At 46.1% G+C, this 24,232-nt stretch overlaps 1 protein-coding gene and 2 non-coding genes across 45 annotated transcripts in view; all 3 read right to left on the reverse strand.

Annotated features, from left to right (window-relative positions):
- The window catches only part of EIF4G1 (eukaryotic translation initiation factor 4 gamma 1), a 126,090-nt gene that overhangs the window by 13,714 nt on the left and 88,144 nt on the right, over window positions 1–24,232 (reverse strand). For 25 of the 43 annotated variants that reach the window (XM_026718875.2, XM_087933597.1, XM_026718877.2 and 22 more), the window contains 14 exons: window positions 22,560–22,743; window positions 21,385–21,518; window positions 19,620–19,739; window positions 19,109–19,282; window positions 16,959–17,156; window positions 15,519–15,665; window positions 13,016–13,252; window positions 11,348–11,452; window positions 7,999–8,155; window positions 6,884–6,984; window positions 5,492–5,594; window positions 5,292–5,394; window positions 2,867–3,120; window positions 1,751–1,866 (listed from right to left, as the gene is read on the reverse strand). In XM_026718875.2, the coding sequence (XP_026574660.1) occupies window positions 1,751–1,866; window positions 2,867–3,120; window positions 5,292–5,394; window positions 5,492–5,594; window positions 6,884–6,984; window positions 7,999–8,155; window positions 11,348–11,452; window positions 13,016–13,252; window positions 15,519–15,665; window positions 16,959–17,156; window positions 19,109–19,282; window positions 19,620–19,739; window positions 21,385–21,518; window positions 22,560–22,743 (2,133 nt within the window). The remainder of the gene's footprint in view (window positions 1–1,750; window positions 1,867–2,866; window positions 3,121–5,291; window positions 5,395–5,491; window positions 5,595–6,883; window positions 6,985–7,998; window positions 8,156–11,347; window positions 11,453–13,015; window positions 13,253–15,518; window positions 15,666–16,958; window positions 17,157–19,108; window positions 19,283–19,619; window positions 19,740–21,384; window positions 21,519–22,559; window positions 22,744–24,232) is intronic. The other 18 variants (XM_026718878.2, XM_087933603.1, XM_026718880.2 and 15 more) reach the window with 1 other exon arrangement.
- LOC113448271 (small nucleolar RNA SNORD66) lies at window positions 19,487–19,567 on the reverse strand. The gene has a single exon (XR_003375730.1). It is a non-coding gene; the product is annotated as a small nucleolar RNA SNORD66 (small nucleolar RNA).
- LOC113448270 (small nucleolar RNA SNORD66) lies at window positions 22,422–22,497 on the reverse strand. Its single transcript, XR_003375729.1, has one exon. It is a non-coding gene; the product is annotated as a small nucleolar RNA SNORD66 (small nucleolar RNA).

Here is a 24,232-nt window from a genome sequence, read left to right on the forward strand (position 1 = left end):
AGCTATAAAGAAGCAACGGTCAACTCGTAAAATATTTCTATGGTCTTTTTAAGAGTTGCCGACAGAAAGGGGTGGGGGGAATCAATGCAGCAGCTTGCAAAACAAACTGCAATCCATCAATGTTGTCAAAGATAGTAACTAGGTGATTGAAGTTTCCCAAGTATCTACAAAAGTTAAATCATGACTAACTGGATCTAATTCTAACCGGAGAGCATGATTGATGACTCTTGGCTAGGGATGTGTCCCATTGGAGAATATGAATTACGATACACCCAGGGGGTGATGGGAAAACCTGGGTCAAGGGAGACAATGAATGATGTGTCTCAGAGTCGGCTACACCCAGGCAGTGCCGGACATGTTAACTACCAATAAATCCTTTTGAAGTTTTAAAAGTTTGGCTCAAGACTCATGATTTGAATGGCGGGGGTAACTGCCAGAATCCTGACAGCTAGTCGACTCTGAGGCACATAATTCATTGTCACCCTTGACCCTGGTTTTCCCCCACCTTCTGGGTGTACTGGATAGAACCAATGGAGGTGCCGGCACCTGGAAATCATCGAATATAGATTGTACAACAAGATCCAGAGAAGCCCTGAACAAATGGGGTTATCTGGTTGCTTCTGTTCTTTGCGATTGTGGTGACATGCAGACAACGACATGTTTGTTTGTTGCTCCTAGGATCTGACCTAGGAACCAAATTTCCTTAGTTCAATGATTCTTACAGCACATTGGCTTCCACTGTAAGGTAATCAGTCAATGGATGCATTGTTTAAATCAAATGCCGTATTTTCCTGTTAAATGCACAGGGAAATTTTGAATTAATATTCCTGCCCTTCCCACCCGTGGGGACAAAATACAATATTTTCAACCAGGTAGAGGTTTCATTTGCTTGCTTCATTCGTTCCTTGTTCCTGAGTCAGAAGCAAAGAAGGAAATCCTGAGATGGTTTAGCTCAGGGGTCTTCCAACTTGACAGCTTTAAGACTTGTGGACTTCAACTCCCAGAATTTCTCCTCCAGTCATGTTAGCTCAGGAATTCTGGGAACTGAAGTCCACAAGTCTCAAACTTGCCGAGTTTGAAGACCCTTGGTTTAGCTTGTGGTTTACACTGAACTTACAACTTACCCTTATGGACGGCCAGAATCTGAAAATAACATTTGACACAGCACAGTACTTAAGCAAAATGATTCAGTTGAGATCTGCATATGTGGGACTGATTGGGGTAGATTGCAGGGGTGACACTGAAATTTAACTTTATCATATTTTATCTACTTCTTAAGTGTATTGTATTTTACTCCAATTTCATTTTAAGTCATTTTTTTTTTTAAAAAAATTCCAATTTCATTTAAAATTGTATTTTATCCCATTTTAAATTGCTCTTAGCAAATTTTAGTAACGCTTTGTTTCTGGAACTCTGCACTTTAATAATGGCCCAATGGCTAATCAATAAATAAAGATAAAGACTGGTGGGAAAGCCTGAAATTCTAATCCTTCTAAAGGTGGAGTAAAATAACAATTTAAAAAAAAAACACATTCTGGGCAGCCTCTGAATTTCCTCTACCAGACCTAGCAGGAAAAGTATGTCCTAGCCTGTTGTTGGCTCATCGTTCATCCAAGATCCTGTGGCTGCACATGCCCTGAAGTATCAGAGCTTTTGAATCGCCCTTCCCACTGCTAAAGTCTACTTCGGGCCAGGAAAAAGCAACCATGGTCCCACCCAACCTTTTCTCCTATCAGAGCCCAGAACAAACCTTCATATCATTGATGTGTAGGTATTCCTCAGTGATGGCCTTGGCTTTCTTCTCCAGCTCTTCCTCAGATAAGGCAGGTTTGGCGGGCGGTTCGGGAGCCACTGGCTCGCGCTTGGCTGCAGGGAGAGCGCGAATGTGAGAAAAGCAGAAAAAAAGGGAAAGAAATATTGGGGGTAGTAGGATTCACATCATAATACAGAAGATTCTGTAGGGTTCTGTAGAGCCTTGGTGGCGCAGGGGTTAGAATGCAGCATTCCAGGCTAATTCTAACCGGCTCAAGGTTGACTCAGCCTTCCATCCTGTGAATGAAGACCCAGATTGTTGGGAGCTGACTCTGTAAACCACTTAGAGAGGACTGGGAAGCCCTGGGAAGTGGTACATGAGTCTAAGTGCTACTGCTATTGCTGTTCTCAAGGTGAGTATAAAGATAAAACCAGAGTGTTTTTTTTTTCTTTGGGGTTTAATGGATAATGATTTCGAAAGAAAATTTGGGACGTTGATGCTATATATACGTTGACGGCAGCAAGATAATTGTATGCACACAAATGAAAGGACACTTTGATTTCCACAATGGACAAATGGCTGCAAAAGTTGATGGAGCTAGCAGAGACGGCTCAATGATAGCTTTGATTAAAGAAAACAATTAATTTGGAAACCGCTTTTTTCGACTTTGTGCTTGAGAGGGGGATTAAAACTCTTGCTTTTGGGTACAGCTCATTAGATAGGTTTGTTGTTATAGAAATGGCTAGCCTATATATCATTATATAAAAATAAAAAGTTGAGGTTTTATGCTATGATCCTATTCTACTGCACCAAAAGGAGTCAGACGTCAATGCCTTCTTTTTTCATCACCCCCCCTCTGCCCTACACTTTATTCCTCTTCCTATTTTTCTCGTTTTCCGGTTATTTTCTTTTATATTTTTGTATCCTATATATTTTGATAAACTTAATACAATTTTGAAATGAAAAAAAGGAAGAGAAAGCAAAGTCAGAGATCCTTCTGGCCTGGAATTGGGATGAAGAGAGAGGGAGAGAGAGGGAGGGAAGGAGGGAGAGGGTGGTGGTGACTTACTTTACTTCGTGTTTGCACCCCCCCCATTGCTACCCCAAACTCACCAGGTTCCCTGCTTCGGTCACGCTCTTCCGTCATGCTAGCCACTTTGCGCACCGTTTCAAGGACTCCTTGCCGTTCGCGCTCCCGGCTCCGGTCGTCCATTTCTTTGCTGAAGCTGCGCTTGGTGACTGGGGTTCGGTTTCTCTCCGCCCGCTCTACCCTCTCGCTCCGCTCCATGCGGTCGCCTCGCTCCGCCCGCTCTACCCTCTCACTTCGCTCGCTGCCTTTTTCGGAGCGGTCGCGGCTGCTGCTGCTTCTGCAAATACAAGCGCCCAAAAAGTCCCTATCTTAGGTGAGGGCACCCTTTCCGGCACTTCGGGGAAGAACCCAGAAATCTTTCCAACGCAGGGAAAGGCTGCTTCTCATAAGGATTGCTCATCACGTAATGTCTCCGTTGCATTAAGTGAAGTGCATTAAGGAAGAGTTAAACGAAACTCCAAGGCAATCTCAAATCCAAAACAGAGACATCACCATTTCCTAAATATTTAAAAAAATTAAATCATGACTAACTGGACCAAAGTTTATTAAACTGAGGTTGTTTCGTTACTCATCCAAGTAACGTCTTCAGTGAAAATGAAAAATTTTTAAGCAAAGTGTCACTGGAATGTACCAACTCTTGCCATACTGACTGCAAAATGAAATGTATAATATGTAAGACTCAACCATCCAAGCCAAAAGTATCCCAAAAGGTTAAGTCATGGCAAATGGAATGACATTTATTAAACTGAGAGGTTTTGTTACTCATCCGAGTAACCTACTTGGTCAAAATGAAGCTAATGTTACATGTGACATCACACAAACGCATACAGATAAAAATAATACACATATCATTTCCCAAGGGAATGAGAAGACCTGCAGAAGCTACTGCTTTAAACTGCACTGAGAAAGCCAGATTTTAAGCAAAATTCATTTTCCTTCACGCCTAGCAGATGAAATGCAAATATTCACGGGGAAATAGTTTCGATTTCCAATGCTGTTAGAACCCAATACATTTTGCAAATTGGATCAATGAACTAAGCAGCATTTTAATTGCACCACTCATTGCTGATAGCATCAAGCCATGATTATTCCGACCACTGTTCGCCAAACTACCTGGAATCTGACAGTAATCATTTGCTTGGCTGACACTCTCTCTATTATCACTGCCAGTATTAATCAACACATTAGCAGCTGTGGATGACAATTCTGCCTGGTTGTTTGCAGGATTACAGGGTCATAAAAAGGGGAGTCTGTGGGACTAAGTACCCTTTATTTTATGCTAAAATAAAGTGTGTGTGGGGGGAGAATGTGATGCATTTCTAAAATATTATTTGTGGGATGTATGCAGGATTTACAGTTTGAATTGCTCTTTGGGTCTGTTTCTATATTACAGATTTCCAGCTTGGTTAGCGTTAATCTTGGCTAGATTGTATAAACTCAGGGTGTAAGCTCAGCCCATTTAACAACGTCAGGGTTCAATGTATTGTGCAAACCAAGATGACGGGTTAATTTAGAAAAAACAGCCTCAACCAGCCTGCATTCCACTGAAGACCTGTACACTGCACGAGCCAGAATGAGGGCTGAGAAAATATCTACAGACCCCTCTCATCCTGGGCATAATCTATTTCAATTTCCACCCTTAGGACGCCGCTATAGGGCCTTGCACGCCCAAGACAGCTATCTCTTTTCTCTCGTGCCATCACTCTTCTGAACACCTAATCCTCATAGCACTCTCATTTCTCATCCTTCCTACTATCTTCCCCTGTTGGTTTCTTATGATTTATCAATTGTTGTTTGTAATGTATTAACAATTGTGAACTATGATTTATGACCTATGACTTGCTGTTTATATGTACAGGGTGAGCTTATGCACCTGAGACAAATTCCTTGTGTGCCCGATCATTCTTGGCCAATAATGAATTCTGTTCTGTTCTGTGCTTCTTCTATTATATTTACTAAGTCTGCTTTACTATCACTATTAATCTTCTCATCACTTCTTATCACCCATCCCCTCCCACTTGTGACTGTATGATGGTAACTTTGTCGCTTGTATCCTTACGGTTTATATTGACTGTTTCCTAGTATGATTTGATTGCTTATTCTACCCTATGACTATTATCAAGTGTTGAACCTTATGATTCTTGACAAATGTATCTTTTCTTTTTATGTACACCGAGAGCATATGCACCAAGACAAATTCCTTGTGTGTCTAATCGCACTTGGCCAATAAAGAATTAATCCATCCATCCATCCATTGGGTTAAGGGTGTTTTGTGAGCATGGCTTATATGTGGCCAAAACCTCTTCAACCCACCAGCTCACATATTCCAGAGGATTAACCGCAATCAAGAGCCCTGAATCCCAGAATTTGTCCTTCCGCACGTCTCTAAGCAAGCCTCAAACACGAGAGGAAATTCTTGCTACGGAAGCGTAAAGAAAGACCACCAACCTTTGAACCACACGCCGAACATCTTGGCTCTCTGCAGGAGCCGTCTGTTGTAAGGCTGAAAAACGATTCAAAGTACTCGTGGCTGGACGGTTGGTGTCGGCAGCTGCAGGCAGGAAAATGGTGGATTAGATGAGTTCACAATCCATGGCATCACCCATGTTTGCGCACAACACTCCTGCTAAACCAGTTGCCACCTTTACCTGGTTCAGCAGGTTTGGCACCCGAACCGCCACTGCTGCCTTTTCCCCAGCTCAGTCGTCCACCAGGTGCAAAGAGCTGGCTGTTAGTGTCAATTGAACTAGGCTGTAAAAAGGAGAAAGACCAGGCGCTTACTATTGCTTACTATTCAGTGTGCATGCTTTTCTGCCGCCTTAAATTGTGCCATCTCCATCTCACAGGCAAAAGCACAACTTCAATTAACATCTAAAACATTACCAAAATCTGTCAAGTATGTTGCAACGAAGTCATGGAAATCTGAAGTACTACTCAGTACCCTCATTCCAGGTGAAGTGTCAAAGGTGCTTTTTCAAGAGGCAACTCCGCTTTGTTTTTCTTGGAAGACTTCCACAAAGTTTCTTCAGTTCTGACTGGATGGTAGGGAATAGAAAGATTTATATTCCTTGCAGACAGCTGGTTATTTGCATCCTTTTAGAGTTGTTGAGGCCACTTGGAGGTTTATCTGTGTCCTCAGAGTCACCTGAGTAGTGCAAATGGGTGCTTTCTGCTTAAGGCTCCACATCCCTATGCACTACTCTACTCAGGTGACCCTGAGGACATAAATAAACCTCCAAGAGGTCTCAATGACCCTCTAAAAGGATGCAAATGATCAGCTGTCTGCAAGGAATATAAATCCTTCCATTCCCCACCATCCAGTCAGAGCTGAAGAATCCTTTTGGATGAGAAGTGAAATGTCTTCAGAGAAAAACCAGAAAATCCGGTTGCCTCTTGAAAAAGCACCTTTGGACAACTGTGAACTGGATAGCTGAGAATCTGCATAAACATCTCAGGTGAAGGTCTTATTTCCTTAACACATTATTTAACTTATTTCCTTAACACATGTGGAAAAATAGGCAGGGTACGTTTATAAACATTATTACAGCATAGTGAGCAACAAATTTTGAGCCTTGACCCTTTCAAAACAAAACTGGAATATGTGAACTAAGTACTATCGAAAATCAGGATGTGCAGATATATTCTTTCAATATGTGTGTAGCTTCTTCTTGCAAATGACTAGTCCTGCTTTCTGTTTCTAGAATATTTGTCAGATCTCACTTTCCACATTCATATAAAAAAATACTCCAAATTTATTAACATCTGGAGGAGATGCAAAGTCAGTTTAAGAAGGCTTCCCCACCCCACCCCCGTCCTTCCCAAATCCCAGGAAAAAGCAAGGTTGCTCACTATTATGTTGGTTAGCATAATAACCACCGCATTCAAAAAACCATAAAAAAGCAACCTAGCCTTTTGGTGACCTAGACAATCTCACATCGGGCGGATTTTTAAGACTTGAGGTACCGTCATCTAGAAAAATAAGACACCATTCCTCCTCTCCCCAGTTTTAGTAGGACCCAAAACCAGGTATAGCGACTTACCTTAGTGATCTTGGTTAACCTGCTGGGGTCAAGAGGCCGGTTACCTTTGCTAATGGGAACGGTGTTCCAACCGTCATCCGATACTAAGTTTCCTCGTCCCCCTGCAGAAATAACGCAAGTCAAGGATTCACCTTCGAAATTCTTGGGAGAGCGCCAGCTGTCCTCATGGGCAAGACTGGACTTTGGGGAAAGCTAGCATTCTGTTTTCCACGGGAGCCAAGGTGTCAGGATTCCAGCAATCGCCCTGATTAAATCATGATTCTCGGGCCAAACTTCAAAGGATTCATTTGAGGCGACATATTGGCCCTGCCCCTGTAGGAAGCTAACTCTAGCCTTTGTAATTTACAGCCCCTTGTGTCCCTGTTCCCCCCTCCCCCCCCCCAGGGGTCTCATAAATCAGATTCTCCAATTGAGTCCGTTCACGGGATTGGGTGTCATCAATCACGTTCTCCAATTAAATATATTAGCGGGCAAAAGCTCGGGTAGTTTAGTTTACAATCTTTTTAAAGATAAAGAGTTGGAATGTACTTTCGCTTTCCAAACTGCTGCACTGCTCTTCCAGATTTCCTTCCTCCTCCCCCCCCCCCGGCCGCCCCCAGCCCCCATGGCAACTACTAAAACAGGCATAGGAATGTTTTGAATTGACACAAGAATTTGCTACTTTTGGAGTACAGGTGGTCCTCAACTTGTGAACCACAACGGAGCCCAAAACTTCTGTTGCTAAGCGGCAAAGGCGAACCTTGCGCGATTTCCCACCCTTTCCTGCCACGGTTGTTAAGTGAATCACTGCCGCTGTTAAGTTAGCAGCACTTCAGTGCATGCGGCCTTCCCCATCGACTTGGCTTGTCCGAAGGTCTCAAAAAGGGGACCCCATGCCTCACAGGACACTGCAACAGTCATAAACGCGGCTGCCGAGTGTCTGAATTTTGATCACGTGGCCATGGGGCAGCGGTCTTAAACGGTCTTAAAGTGTGAAAAACGGCCACCCGTTGCTTTTTTCACTGCCGTTGTTACTTTGGTCGCTAAAGGAACGGTTGGTTAAGTCGAGGACTAGCTGTAATTGGAACTCCTGCGATTGGAAAACGTTCGAGGCAGCGTCTTGGATTCCGCCTCACCTGCAGATGATGGGCCCGGAGGCCCCCTCCGCTTGTCCTGCTTGGACATCAGCTGTTGCACTTTAATGTGCTCCCGGTGCTCCTCCATCTCGGCTTCCTTGTGAATCTGGTCAATGGTCTTAGGCCCCTGGTCCCCTCTCCTTGGCACCCAACTGTTCTGCAAAAGGCATAAGGAAAAGCAGGGAGAGGCATTATCGCGTGCAGAAAATGCTCAGTGTTGCGGCCCGCCAGCGCCCAGCGGAGCTGGCGGCGGACTCGGGCAGTGAGGAGGTTGGAGAGGAACATGGGACAGTCCTGGAGTCTGGGGAAGTGCTCTGAGTCCAAAGAGGCAGAGATGGGACCAGGGCTGTCCGACAATGATCAGCTGCCTTTGGAGTCAGAGATCAGTGGGGCAGAAGAACAGCTGGAGCCTGTTCCCAGTGTGCACATGCACAGAGCTGCCAGGAAAAGGGAACAGTTAAGGAACAAGGGTCGACTCGGGAGTAAAGGCACAGGTGGACAGTGAATGGCCCCTCCCATAGGGAATAAAGACGAGCTTGCAAGAGACAATTAGTTCGTTTAATTAGGGTGAAAATTTGTTTGTGACTCCTTGCCACGTATTTTCTGGTACAGCGCTGCGCTTGGAAGCTATCGGTCTGGCAACTCTCCAAGCCTGATAAGGTCTGTAACTGTAAATCACTCTTGAAAGACTGTTTGCCGGGACTTTGTTGGAGGTGAATGAGAGGAATTCACAATAGCCTAATAAAAAGGGGTTTTGTTGGGACAGGATGGTTTTGTGAAGCCTAGGTTAGAACACTCGGCTGCTCGAAACCGGCGATGGTGGACCAGGGATGACAGAAAGGGTGATGGACAACACAACTCCTGGCTGTATTTCTAGGTTGGTCTTCCCTTCTAGTACTGATTGCACTTCAATCCTTTACAGCCAAGAGACTTTAAAGCAGCGGTGTCCAACCTTGGCAACTTTTAAGACTTGTGGAATTCCACAGCCAGCATTGTAAGGACAATTTCCAACAAGTATCTAGGTCTGTTTGGGTAAAGGCGGCTTAGGGAAGACTTTCCTAGTTACATGTCTCCTTCTCTATCTACCCCACTTCTTTGCCCCAAAGAATTTTAATCTTGACCCAAGAGTGGCCAAATTGGTGGCTGCTGCCTTCAATGCCCTGATGCTCTTTGTAATTTCATGTGTGCGCTAGATCAAACTTGGCAACTTGAAGACTTGTGCACTTCTACTCCCAGAATTCCTCAGCCAGCCATGCTATGCTAGTTGGGGAATTTGGGGAGTAGAAGTGCGCACATTGAAAGCTGGTAGGGTTGAGGAACACTGGTATCAAGTCGTGGTGGCCTTCGGCTACCAGCAGAGCCAGCTGCAGAGTCAGACGAGGAGGAGGTTGAGGAAGGACTTGGGCCAGCCTTGAGCCAGATGGGGAGGTAGCTGTCTTCAGTCCCTGAGCAGAGTCAGGGAGAGAAACAGATGGGGCCCATGCCAGATGGGCGGAGGCGTAGAGAGGAGAGGAGAGCAAGGACAGCAATAAGCTGGCTCTCAGGGAAAAGCAGGCGTAGACCCTAGCCAGCCCCTCCTGGCTGGGAAATAAACAGGAGCGGTTTGGGAGTGGCTGCTTGTCGCAGACAACCATTCGTTTCTAGTATACAGCAAACAATTTGGATTTCTTGGATAAACCCAGGTTTGTTGGGACTAATTACATTTGATTCTTTTGTTTATCCCTGTGAATAAGTTACTGCCCTGTTATAAAAAGGGGCTTTGTTTTATTTGCAAGTTAACATCTTATCACTACTTGTGAAGGCGGGGTCAGAACACAAGTGATAGTTAGGAAGGCAGGAGAGAAGGCACTGACTTCTAACAATAGTTCCACTCTACCACTGGTGTTACCTAGTTTGGGTAATGAAATGTCTGCAAGAAAACAACCAAGCTCAGAAGGCAACAAGGACCCCCAATTCTTCACAGTGTCATGATTCCGACACTTAACCTCATTTAAATCATGAGTCTCTCGCCAAACTCCAAAAGGATTTACTGGCAGTTAAAAGATGCGTCGTTGCCTGAGTGTAGCCAACTCTAGAGACACAATTCATTGTCGCCCTTGATCCTGGTTTTCCCCCATCCCCTGGGTGTATCGTAATTCATATTCTCCAATGGGGCAGATCCATAGCTAAGTCATCAATCATGCTCTCCAGTTAGAATTTTGCTGGGCAAAAACTTTGGTCACCTAGTTACTATCTTTGAAAACATTTATGGAATGCAAGCTGCCCACCGTTTCCCCCTCCCTTTCTGCTGGCAACGCTAAAAGACCACAGAAATATTTTATGAGTGGACACACAGCTAGACTTCGGAGGCAGAGGCTCGTACTTTGTTTTCCCAGCTAGCCTAGCCCAGAAAAGGGGAAGGGGATTGTCATCTAGGCCAGGGGTTGCCAACCTTTTGGACCTCAGGGACCACCAAACTCATAATTTAAGATCCCAGGGACCCCTAACTGGTTCTGTGGGTGTGGCCTAATTTGTGGGTGAGGCTTGGTGGTCATGTGACTGGCTGGGCATGGCTTGTATGTAAATATTATAAATATTTATATAAATATTGATTTTTTTATATAAAAAAAGAGCAACTTTTACCCAAAATCAGGCAAAGCGGGCAGGCAGATTGAGTTGCTCACAGAATCACAGATTCGTTCAGAGATCTATCTATCTGCCATCGGCAGAATAAACATAAAATTTGCTTGCAAGCAAATTCATAAAATTTGCTAGCAAGCAAACTCACAAAATTAACTCACAACACACCATGCATGTAAATATTGAATTTTTTATAAAAAAGAGCAACTTTTACCCAAAATCAGGCAAAGCAGGCAGATTGAGTTGCTCAGAGACTCATTCAGTGATCTATCTATCTGCCATCAGCTAGCTCAGTCTCTCAATTTGCTCGCCGTGAATCTGCACTGAATTTGCTTACAAGCAAACCTTCAGTCCTAAGGGAAGCAGAGCTGAAGATCTAAAGACTAGCTAGAAAGCAAGAAATCCAACCATTTCCTGCTTCCTAGCTAATCTAAATCTCCCGGCAGGGCAGAACAGATGATGGTCAGAAAAAGGAAAAATAGCAATTTAGCAAGCAAGTTTAACGGGTAAGGACTGAGTGGGCAGGGAGGGTTCCCGTGGGCCATATGGACGGCGCAGCCTTGTGTTTCTGCGCAGCCTGGATTAATTGCTTTGTGGGGGTGCTCTGGGGGTGAGATTTCTCTGTGGTCCACCAAAATTTTCTCGTGGCCCACCAGTGGGCCATGGCCCACAGGTTGGTGACCACTGATCTAGGCCATGGACCAACACTGAGCTGCTACCTGCACCTTACCCGCCTGAGGTCAATCACATCCTGCAGCATGAACCGGATCCGCGAGGATGTTTTCTTCTCCTTAATTATTTTCTCCATCTGGTTGAAGTACTGATCCATTCGAGGCTGAAGAGCAAAGAAGGAAGCTTGTTTATTTAGCGTTATGACGAAGAAATGAAGTGAGATGACACACTAGAAGACAGGGCAGGTTGTTCTTGGGTTACAACGGTTCCTTTAGTGACCGTTCCAAGTTACAATGGCACCGGTAAAAGTGACTGAGGATCGTTTTTCACACTTACGACCGTTGCAACACCCCCCCCAATGGTCACGTGATCAAAACTCAGACGCGTGATAACGGATTCATATTTATGACTGTTTGCACTGTCCCGGGGTGTGTGTGTTACATGATCCCCTTTTGCGACCTTCTGACAAGCAAAGTCAATGGAGGAAGCCAGATTCCCTTTAACAACCGGGTTACTAACTTATCAACGGCAGTGATTCACTTCCCAACGGTCATAAAACTGGGCAAACATAATCTGTGCCACCAGGGGTCTTAAGGTAAATGGCTTCTGATGCCAGCATTTGAAAGGTGAAGTGAAGGAGACTGACAGAAGCCCCTCTGTGGCTTTTGTGGGCTGTTCATTCAAAGGGAAGTCTCCTCCAAACCCAGCTACGCTCCTGCTACCTTCCTGGCCACAGCCACTAAGCTTTCTTGGCCCATTCTCAAACCTGAAGAATAACCATGGGTGCTGTATGTGCTGCCACAGGGATGGGCAACTCTGAAGAGACGTAGTGGCGCAGTGGTTAGAATTCAGTATTGCAGGCTGACTCTGCCCACTGCCAGCAGTACGAGTCTGGCCGGTTCAAGGTCGACTCAGCCTTCCTACCTTCCGAGGTTGGGTAAAATGAGGACCCAGATTGTTGGGGGCAAATGTGAGGACTCTGTAAAGCGCTTAAGAGGGATGGAAAGCACTGGGAAGTGGTATATAAGCCTAAGTGCTTTAGCTACGGCAATTTTGCGTCCTGTGGACTTGAAGTTGAAGTCTGCAGGTCGTAAAGTTGCCATACTTGCCCATCTCTGTGCTAGGATGGGTTCTTGGCGCATCTAAAGTGTGCCCCAAAGATGCTTTTAACTGGACTGGTTTTCTTTGAAGACATTTTGCTTCTCATCCAAGAAGCTTCTTCAGTTCTGACTGGATGGTGGGGAACGGAAAGATTTATATTCATTATTTGCATTCTTTTAGAGTCCTTGAGGCCACTTGGGAGGTTTATTTGTGGCGTCGGGGTCACTTGAGTAGTGCAAATGGGTGTGGAGCCTTAAGTTAAGCAGAAAGCACAGCTCCACATCCATTTGCACTACTCAGGTGACCCTGAGGACACAGATAAACTTCCCAAGTGGCCTCAAGGACTCTCTAATAGAATGCAAACGACCAGCGGTCTGGAAGGAGTATAAATCCTTCCTCTCCCCACCATCCAGAAGTTTCTTGGATGCAAAGGGAAACAACTTCAAAGGAAAACCAAGAAAGTCCAACTGCCTCTTGAAAAAGCACTTTGGGTACAACCATGACCTGGATGACAGAGAACCTCCATAGATAACTAAAGCATTTGTCCAATGCAAGGAGCACCTGATGCGCCTTAAAACCAAGAGAACTGCTGCTTTCTCCCTTCTGCAGCAAAGGGGAGAAGTACCTTGGCCTTCTCAAAGTCCAGGTCCTTGCCGATGGTCGTGAGCAACCGACACAGACACTCCAGGGATTCCTCGTCGTGGTTCTTCAGCAGCTTCACCACGCAGTCGTGCATGATGGCCTCCGTCAGCATCTTCAGCTTGAAGAGTTCCCCAATGAACTTGATGTTGCCAAGCGAGCGACGGCGGGCTTTGTCCCTCGCGTCATCCAGCTCCTCTTTTAGGCGCGTTTTCTCTTCAGGCTGCCGAACAAACGGGAGAGGAGATTTAACAAGGTGCCAAGATTACACAATATTAATAGTTTATTAAGTACAGGTAGCCCTCGACTTGCAATCGCACATTCAGCCCCAAAACGGCTGTTGCTATGCAAAACATTTATTAAACATTTGCTCCGTTTTACGACCTCTCTTGCTACAGCTGCTAAGTAAATTGCTGCAGTTGCTAAGTTAGAAATGTGTTGTGGTTAGCTGGCAGCAGGTGCGGATGGCTGAGGAGAGCGAGGACTCAGATGAGGGGCTAGGACCATTGGGGAGTGGACTGCTGCCTTCAGAGATTGTGGGGGCGGGTAGCAGCAATGAGGAGGTTCCCAAGGAGCCTGTGCCAAGTGCACGTGCATGCAGGATTGCTCACAGGAAAGAGCAGCTGCAGCAGCACGGGTGACTCGGGAGTAAGGCTGCAAGGTCATGGCCCCTCCTTCAAGAAGATAAACGACAGCTGTGAATTAGACGTTCTTTGCAGGAAGCAAAGACGTTTTGAAACTCCAGCCTCGTGGACATTGCAGTATCTTAAGTTGGTATTTGAAAACTCTTGTGTTGTAAAATATTTCTCGATAACCTTACCTGTTACTTTTGGCAGCCTCGCACAGTTTTGGCGAGGCTCGTGCTTATCAAAGTTAATTGGTTTCCATCAGCCTTTTAACTGGGGATTCATAAGAATCATTAAAAGGTTTCTGTTCCCTTTGGTTCGTATTTGTTTTATTAGACAAGAGTTTGGGTCAGAACAGAAAGTGCTATTAAGTGAATCTGACTCCAAGCCCAATTTGCTGGTCAGAAAAGGGGACCACGTGACCCCAGGACACTGAATCAGTTGCCAAGCATTTGGATTTTGATCACGTAATCACCGGAATGCTGCAATGGTCGTTAAGTGTGACAAATGGTCATAAGTCACTTTTTTTTCAGCGCCTTCGTAATTTTGGTCACTAAATGAACTGTCATAAGTTAAGGTCTACCTATAATTAATATGTTAGCCCACTATGAAACACTGTTCACTGCTAACCACACCATCCACTGATGATGACCGACGCACAAAAGATTCTGTTCCTGGAAAGGCAGAGTTTGCATATCTATAATTGTTGGACGACAACTGCATAATTCAACTTGATATGTGCTTCGAAGTCACAAAACAGTCTTGGGACAGACTGGGGTGTCTGAAACAAATGCTTCTGTCCCTCTCCAGATACCCCAGCATCGTGCCATTCTTTTTATCCCATACTCAAGATAAGACTTTTTCAACTTAATAAAACCGGCCTCAACTGAGAAGGCAGAGATCTCTACACAGCTGTATTGTTGGATGGTAAAAAGATGACCTCGGATTATAAAGCTGAAAAAAAATAAATCTGTAGGGAAACTGTTAGGAATTTGAGTCACCTAACAGCTATTCGGGATGGAAATATATGAACCAGGATAGACATTTCAATACTGTCTCTTTAAGAGAATGAAAAAAATGCAATTGGGTGTGCTTCTGCAAATGACCACAAGATGGAGCCAGAAACTTGGGTTGTTTAGTCTCAGGAAGTCTTAGTCTCAGAACAGAGTGAGAGTCAGTCTCTGTTTCTTTCTGCTGGAGAGAGTTTTGCTGTTCTTCCATTTTTCCTAATTGACTGATATTCTGGATTTGATGTAAGTCTGATACGGAACTGTTTTTGACACTGGACTTTGTTACTGGATTATCCCTGGATTGAAAACTGACTGATCTTACCTGTGAGTGACTTTGGACTGCTTGTTTGAACTATGCTTAAACCTTTATTGAAAGTAAAATAAACTTACATTTACTGTACACAGTGTTATCTGTGTGCTGTGTGTGTATTATTCAAACACTACCCTCACTATGTCTCCCTGTATGCGCTCATTCTCCTAATGGGGAATTACCTCAACAGAAACCTTTTAAAGGAAGCAACCCTGGTGCAGATCAACAAATAATTCAGCCAAGAGAGCACCGATGTCAATCCAACCATTTCAAAAAGTTTGAGGTGAAAGAAAAAGAAAGAAAGAAAGAAAGAAAGAAAGGAAGGAAGGAAGGAAGGAAGGAAGGAAGGAAGGAAGGAAGGAAGGAAGGAAGGAAGGAAGAAAGAAAGAAAGAAAGAAAGAAAGAAAGAAAGAAAGAAAGAAAGAAAGAAAGAAAGAAAGAAAGAAAGAAAGAAAGAAAGAAAGAAAGAAAGAACAGAAAATGTCAGAATCTTTCAGACCTTGGAACCCAAGCTCCAGAGCTATCTGTTTAAGCCCCACTTACAGTAGCCGCTTCATCCATCTCCTTCTGCTTCTTCTCAAAAATCTCATCATCATCCTTGTCTTTCTCAAACTCTTTCTGGCAGCGATTCAAGAGTACCTTGCGAAAATTCACCACGGTGGAAGGTTTATCAGTAGTGGGGACTTTCAGCTAAAAAAGAGACAGTTGAGGATCACCATGAGAACACAGCCTTAAGAGCAGCTCTCCTAGATGCTAGATGCTCACTGGTCCAAGCGCCACATACAAGACATTACAATTATCGGGCCGCAATCCTATCACAACGTATGGATTATGCTCATAGAACATTAGCCTGCTTATCAAATGAATCCATTTTTAGGGTTCGCAAATACACCGATACACATGCATTAGCCACAAAAATCCTAACTTGGATTAACGCTAGCCAAGCTTTACCGGTTGTGGTAGAGCCAACTAAGACAGCGGCCTCAAACCTTTCCAGCTTTGCAAACCGGTGGGAGGAGGAAGAGAAGGAATGGGTCCAGGTGCCCACAGGCTCAGCTCCATTTGTGCAAGCGGTGGGCAAGTGTACTTGCCGTTCTCACAATTGGAGCTCTGTGCACAACGCTCACCTGCCACTTTCACGGCCCAGTTCTGAACAGGCCCAAGTCATAAGCCACGGACAGGGTTGGGAAACTCTTGAACTAGGTAACTTCTAGCAACTCGGTTATTGGGGACTTCCAAATTTTGGGAAGGGCCTTCCCCACTTACCTATAGTATCTAAGTCAGGGTTTCCCAACCTTGGCCATTTTAAGATGTGTGGACATGCTGGCTGGGGAATTCTGGGAGTTGAAGTCCACACATCTTAAAATGGCCAAGGTTGGGAAACCCTGTTCTCAGTGGAGATGCTGTATGTCAGGAGTCCCCAACCACCGGGCCTCGGACTGGTACCGGTCCGTGGATCATTTTCTACCGGGCCGCCGGTTTACTGGGCACCGCCATCTTGTTTCGACGAGAAAGTGCTTCCGGGTGAGCTTTTCCGATTGGAAAGCGGCGTTTGGGTCCTGAAGGAATCCTCGCGCCTTAGTTTCATCGAAGGGGGGGCAGCTTCGAATGAAGAGCCATCCCGATGGCGGAGGAGATTAAGAAAGCACAAAAAAGGTACAGAGGAGGAGTTGAAGGTGGCGGGGAGAAGCGGGGGGACGGCTGGCTGGCCGGTCACTCGGCTCGCCTTGCCTTGTCATGCGTGCTGATGCTGGTACCGGGCCGCGGATCATTTCGTGATGCCGGTACCGGGCCGTGGCACAAAAAAGGTTGGGGGCCACTGCTGTATGTGACAATTGGGCTACAACCATCAGTTATCAATATCTCCACACCCGATTCTGGAAGGCACTTGAATCCACCGTGCATTAGAAAGGGGAGGGGTGTGTGTGTGTGTGTGTGTAACCCCTGTGAGAACTGGTGGGCCTTGATTCCTGGAGAACTTACCCCCATAAGGCAACGGCACATGTTGGCATAGGCAACGGAGAAGTTTGGCTCAGAGATGGCCTTCTCGAAGATGAGGTCAATGACGCCCTTGAGACGTTCTTCCGTGTCAATGGACAGCTCGGTGACCTGCTTCATCAGCTGCTGGAACATCTGGGGCGTCAACTTGTTGAGAATGCTGCGCACACGTCGGAACAGCTCCTGCGGGAAGAGGGAAGAACGGGATGCTGTCATTCAGGATGCTGCTTATAAGCGCTATGTGCTTGGAGCTCAAAGCATGGACAGACAGACAGACACACACACACGCACACACTTCCTGGCCTCTTTCTGTTGCTCCCCTCTGGGAAGAAGGTTCGAAGTATTTCTAACAGGACTACCAGATTCTGTAAAAGCTTTGCTTGCCATCCGTCTGGCAAACTTGCAAGATTCGGTTCTCTTGCCATGTGCGGGTCTACATCTGAACTAGACCGTGTCGGTTTTCTCCGAGTCATAGAATAATATATGTGAGTCTATGCATGGTTTTGTATTTATTTATTTAGTCAGTTAGTCGTGCTTATGTAGTGCATATTGGAGGTGGGGCCCCCTTGAGAGCTGCATGCAACGAAATTTCATTGTAACGTATGCCGATCCGTGCACAACATTCAAAGTGACGATAAAAGTTATTACGTGAGACTTACGACTTTCCTTGCCACATTTGTTAAGCGAATCACTGAGGTTGTTAAGTAAGTAACAGGCTTGGTTCAGTGAACCTGGCTTCCCCGTTGACTTTGCTTGTCAAAAGATTGCAAGAGGGGACACCCCAGGACACTAAAACTGTCATAAAGATGAACCAGTTGTCACACACCCCGAACGTCAATCACGTAATCACGAGGATGCTGCAACGGTCGTGGGAAGCATGGTCATAAGTCACTTTTTTTTTCAGTACCACTGCAATTTCAAGCGGTCACTAAATGAGCGGTTGTTAAGTCGAGGACTACCTGAATAGGACTGTATGGGCTGTAAAAGCAAGAAGGCAGCAGCTACATCAGAATGCTGGATTTGTGTTCACATTTTTCTATCCTACCTCTTTCCTTCTATCTTCCTGCTGAGAGCTACAATCCAACTGCCTAAGTCTAATTTCTTCCAGTTTTCAGCCATGGCTTATTCAGGTCACCCTCGGTCAGCACATCTCAAACCTTCTTTCTTGCCGACACACTTGGGAAACCCACTCCCAACAGAGAATAGACTATTTCTGAATATTGTCTGGGATCTCATCTTTAGAAACCTTCTGAACAAATGGAAACCAACAGCTGACTTCCCTAAATCAAAATCTCTGCGATCCAAGATGGCAGCCTAAAGACTACCCCCTCTGGGGCGCTAGCAAAGAAGAGATAAAAGCTCTAAAACAGCCTCAGCTGCAGCAAGAGGTCCCAAAGCCCATGAGAGAAGCAATGTGGAACTAAGGAGAAACTTCCTAACAGTGAGGACAACTAACCGGTGGAACAAGGTTTGCCTGCAGAAGTTGTGGGGGCTCCGTCACTGGAGGTTTTTAAGAAAAAAAACTGGACAACCACCTGTCTGAAATGGTATAGGGCAGTGGTGCCTAACCTTTTTGGGCTCCTGTGCCAAAAATTGTGCTCATGCTCGCATTTGCGTGCCAGCACCCAGAAGGCAATGTGCGCCCCCACCCCCACGTCCCCTACGCATGCGCGGGCAATCCCAACCCCCCCGCCACCCCCTTACCTGCACTGAACCTCACAGCTGATTTTTGGCCAGTTTGAGGCCTTTTTCGGCATCCCAGAGGCTTGAGGAAGGCTTCTGCAGGCTTTGCAGGCTGAAAACTAGCCCCGTTCCATCACTTCTGGATTTTCGGAAAAACAGGAAGTGATGACACAGGGCTAGTTTTCAGCCTGCAAAGCCTGCAGAAGCCTTCCTCAAGCCTTTGGGAGGCCGAAAAAGGCCTCAAACCCGCCAAAAATCAGCTGTGAGGTGCGCACATGCACAGTGAGGTAACTTTTCCTGCAGCTCGCATGCCGGCACAAATGGCTTGCGTGCACCACCTGTGGCACGCGTGCCATAGGTTCGCCATCATGGGTATAGGGTCTCTTGCTTGAGCTAGAAGACCTCCAAGAAGTCCCTTCCGGCTCTATGATGATTGACAGATGGATGTGTACCTGAGTTTTTATATTCTCAGGGTCTTCTACTTCACTGGCCCGCTTGCTGCTGGGCTTCCAAGCCTTCTCAGCCTTGTTCAACTTGACGTCTTCATTCAGAGACACCGTGGCAATAATCTTCCGGGGTTCCTTCCGCAGGCTTTGCTGGGAACGCCGTTGTCCTGGCCCAGCCGGCTGTGATGCAGGACAGGGAGAGGGAGGAAGGGAGAGCGAAAGAGAGGGAGAGAGAGAGAGAGAGAGAGAGAGGGAGGGAGAGAGGGAGACAGAGAGATTAATATTTTGCAAAGACTGCTGAAACAAGCCTGCTGAACAGAAGCATGGGCTCCATAGTTGGAAGCTATTCTTCCCTCCAGCTGCGTTCAGTTACAACAACATGGCCTGCCAGATCAGTTCCTCGGTTCCATCACAGAGCATCAGTGGCCCAGACACGATGGCACTAATTCAGAGTTCATCATGCAGACCCCCGAGGGCAGGAAACGCCTCACCAGGATAAGGCCCCAAAGGAACTTACCGGCCCACGGTTGGATGGGGTTGGACGGCCCAGATTGGCAAAAGAGGGCGTGAAGTCCGGTCCACAGTTCATCGTGCTCAAACGGACAGGGTCCAGGGGACGCAGGGGCATCTTATTCACCTAGAAGCCCAAAAGGCAGGAAAATTAACACCACAGGTCTACAGTTTGCAAGGGGGTGGACTGCCTATGCCTCAAATTCTGTGACTTCAAAAGAACTGCAGATGGTCACAACTCTCTGGGACAGATCATAGCACAGTCTTCAAAATCCCACCAGCCCAAGGGACCGCATTGAATGGATCGTGTTGCCTAGAACCGGAATGGGCCAATTTTTCCTTGGTCAGAGTTCACCACTCATTTCCTGGCTCAGCTAAAGGCTGTACATGACATCCCTGGAAGGGACAGAGGTGAACCTGTCGTTTCTGTTTCCTAGTTTTGGGAGGAGGATTTGATTTTTTATTTACCCTCCTTTATTATTTTTAGAAACAACTTGAGACAGAACAACAACTCAACGCACCTTCCTTTTCTTATTTTTTTCCACCCACAACAACCACCCTGTGAAGTGGGCACGGAGCAGAGTGTGTGTAACTGGCTAAAAGTCATCCAGCCACCTTTCATGCCTAAGGTGGGACTAGAATTCCCAGTCTGCTGGTGATTGGCCCAGAGTCACCCAGCCACCTTTCATGCCTAAGGCGGGACTAGAATTCACAGCCTCCTGGTGATTGGCCCAAAGTCACCCAGCTGATTTTCATGCCTAAGGTGGGACTAGAACTCCCAGTCTCCTGGTGATTGGCCCAGAGTCACCCAGCCACCTTTCATGCCTAAGGCGGGACTAGAATTCACAGCCTCCTGGTGATTGGCCCAAAGTCACCCAGCTGATTTTCATGCCTAAGGTGGGACTAGAACTCCCAGTCTCCTGGTGATTGGCCCAGAGTCACCCAGCCACCTTTCATGCCTAAGGCTGGACTAGAATCCCCAGTCTCCTGGTGATTGGCCCAAAGTCACCCAGCTGGCATTCATGTCTTAAGACAGGACTAAAACTCACAATCTCTCGCTCTACCCTGGTGTTTTTACCACTGGACCAAATTGGCTCTTTAATGGGCCTGGAAAATCTCTGGCAATCCTACTGCTGAATCCACAGATTCTATGGCTCAGATTAACGCACAAACCGACCGAATGTCAGCAATGGATTGAAGGATTGTTTTGGGAGGGAACCCTGGAAGTTGGGACATAAAATTTCCATAACTTCCATGAGCCGCGGTGGCGCAGTGGTTAGAGTGCAGTACGGCAGGCTACTTCTGCTGACTGCCAGCTGCCTGCAATTTGGCAGTTCGAATCTCACCAGGCTCAAGGTTGACTCAGCCTTCCATCCTCATAAAATGAGGACCTAAATTGTTGGGGGCAAGAATGCTGATTCTGTAAAACGCTTGGAGAGAGCTGTAAAGCACTGTGAAGCGGTATATAAGTCTAAGTGCAACTGCCATAACAACGGAAACAGAAGCAATATGCCTCCTGGATCTTTCTTGCTTGCTACCAATCTGACCCTTCCCTGAGGGGAAAAACCAAAAAAACAGTAGAAATAAAAACAGTACGACCAAAAGTCAACAACCATTTTGGTGGTGGTGGTCATTTTGTTTGGGGAGGCGGGTTTGGGGAGCAGAGGTGACCTGCATGCTGGATTCTGCTTCGAAGACTCTAGCAAAAGAGTCTCACGCAAGAGAGAGGGTTTTGGTGGACATCTGAAGAAAAGAAATTGGAGGGGACAGACCTTTTCCAAGACCACGTCGCTGATATGGGGCAACCCTTCCGGCTTTTGCATGCTCGCGAACATGAACTGAAACCCCAGCAGGAATTCCCGGTCGTATCTTTTCTTTTCTTCTGGGTTCAAGGGCTTCCACTGCTCTGTTAAGGAAAAAGAAGACAGAGAGCCCAGGGCTGTAAACGGAACGTCCTTCAAGCAGTTCATATATACTAGATCAGAGGGCCCCCAACTTTTGGGGCCCCGGGGACTGGTTCTGTGGAGAGTTTTTTTCCGCGGAACGGGAGTGGGGGACATGTGGTTTTGCGTGCTGTCTGCATCCCATTGATGGGGCTTCGCTTGTTTGCACAGCCAGTGATTTTCAACCACGGGCACTTTAAAAGGTGTGGACTCCAACTCCCAGAATGCTGTCTGGGGCATTCTGGGAGTTGGAGTCCACAGATCTTAAAAAGTTGCTGAGGTTGAGATATAATGATCTAGCTGTTTACTGGCTTTAACACTCAAATGTGCTACCATGTTTCCTCCCCCAAAATAAGACCCAACCGGAAAATAAGCCCTAGCATGGTTTTCCAGGATGCTCCCAATATATAAGCCCCACCCCCAAAATAAGCCCTTTTAAGAATATCAGCTGTTTACATTTCTCCCAAATTAAGACCTAATGGGAAAATAAACCCTAGTGCAGTGATGGCTAACCTTTTTTGGACCAAGTGCCCAAAGCACGTGCGTGTGCCCGAACCCCCAAACTGCAATGCACCCCAGGCACGTGCATGTGACCTGAAGGCCAGTTGGAGGTACACGCACATGTGCATCAGAGCTGAACTGGGGCGATGGCTTGTGGTGCCATCAGAGAGGGCAACTGTGTGCCACTTCTGGCATGCGTGCCATAGGTTGGCCATCATGGTGTTAGTGCGTCTTTTGGAGCAAAAATTAATAGAAGACCCGGTCTTATTTTTAGGGGTACACACAGGTCTGTCATGGCAAAAAAAAAGTCCCGTGAAAGCATGGCAGTAATCTAAGAAAAGCCAAGCGCTCCTTGGGGAATGAGCCTGCTCAGATCCTCAGTTCCATCAGCGTTATCAGTGGCCCAGACACGATGGCTCAAAAAGGAGGTCATCACAGAAAGCTCAATGGGACGTTCCTCCACCCCAACCCCGCTTTTCCCAAATTGTAAGGGCTGCTCAGACCTGGCTCACCTTCCTTGTAGCGGTACTTTTGATCCGCTTGCTTGACCTTCTCGGGATCCAGCTTATCCTCCTTCTGCTCCCAGGTCTCCTCAGGTTCCTCCTGGGAACGAGCTGGGACAGGTTCCTCAGGCTCTGGGGCTGGCGCTGGGGGGTTGTTCTCCGTCTCAGAGGCCCCCTCACTGACCTAAGAGGCGAAGCCAAAGAGATCCTATGAAGGACAGAACTAGGTAGTACCAAACGCCTCTCACAGCAGGAGGTGGTGTGTTCATCCTGCACCCCCCAAGCTCAAAAAAAAAATGGGTGCTTTCTTCACCAGCACCAAAATAACAACCGAAGCCCACAAGGTTCACATGCAGCTCATGGCTACAAAAGCACTGTGATGGATGGATGGATGAATAGATAGTGATAGCTAGCTAGCTAGCTATAATTTACATCTCTATCATCTACCTATTGATAGATAATTATAGGTAGAAGATACACAGATATATAGAGATATATAGTTGATAGATAAATAATTATAGATAAACAGACAGACAGACTGTCATGCCCTTGTTGGAATCTGATTCTGAGGGGGAGATTGAGGAGCTGACTGGGAGTGGGAGTTGGCTCTGGTGGCTGTGGAAGAAATGGGGGACGAGCACAGTCCAGCTGGGCATTCAGGGGAAGACCCAGGGCCACCCCCTCTTCATCCTAGGGCATGCAAGGAGGAACGGAGAAGGGAGCAATGTGTCTTATGGGAGAGGAAAAGGCCCTGATCTCTTTCATTAGTTGCAACTGGGAGGACAGGATATAAGTGGGGCATTTTATATAGCTCTTTGTTGGAAGCAAAGTGTGCATTATCTTGGTCGAGGCTTATTTGGGTTTTGGCGTCTTCCCAACTGTGGTTGCTGCGTTATCTTGTGGAAGTCTGCAATTTATCATCCTGGCCTGACGTGTTAATGACTCCAGTGTGGTTTGTGTTGGGTTTTTTTTTTTTATTTCTAATTATCTTTACTTTTGGTTCGGACTGCATTTACTCTCTTTGTAGACTGTTTCTGGAAGAATTTGATATCAAGCCGAGGATAATTGGACGTTGGGGCCCAAGTTGGAGGCATTAAAGGGAATTTATTCTACTTTTGTGACGGTGTTATTTTTGGGTCAAGCCCCGGATCATCACACAGACATAATATATATAAATAAATAAAAAATTCCTGGTCTTGCCAATCCTTCTTCCCTTAACAACTGTGGCAGGAAACACTGTAAAATGGGGCAAAACTCAATGAACTGCCTCACTTAGCAACAGAAATTTTGAGCTCAGTTGTGGACCTAAGTTTCCATCCCAACGAACGTATCCAAGATCCAATTAGTTGAACCTGCAGGATGCTTAGAAGATGAGGAGGATTCCTTGTAAGTAGAGCGAAACTGATGGGCCTAGGAAATAGTGGCCTCAGCTTATGCAGAGGTTTCTAAAAGCAACAGCTATGTATGTTTGTATATAAAAGTCCCCACATTCATAAGCCCACCCTGCCCCCACCCAAGAATGGCACAAATATTTAACGATGGTACAATGGAAAACAGCGAAGAGGAACAAAAAGAGATAAACGTGGCACTGAACTCCCTTCCTCAGATCCCTACAGAATTCTGATCCTTGGGCATCTTTTGATATCTGAGGTTTTATCATGAAAAGCGAACTT

Source organism: Pseudonaja textilis, chromosome 4 (assembly GCF_049901715.1).
Source record: "Pseudonaja textilis isolate UNSWEBS1 chromosome 4, rPseTex1.2, whole genome shotgun sequence".
Classification (NCBI taxonomy): Eukaryota; Metazoa; Chordata; class Lepidosauria; order Squamata; family Elapidae; genus Pseudonaja; species Pseudonaja textilis.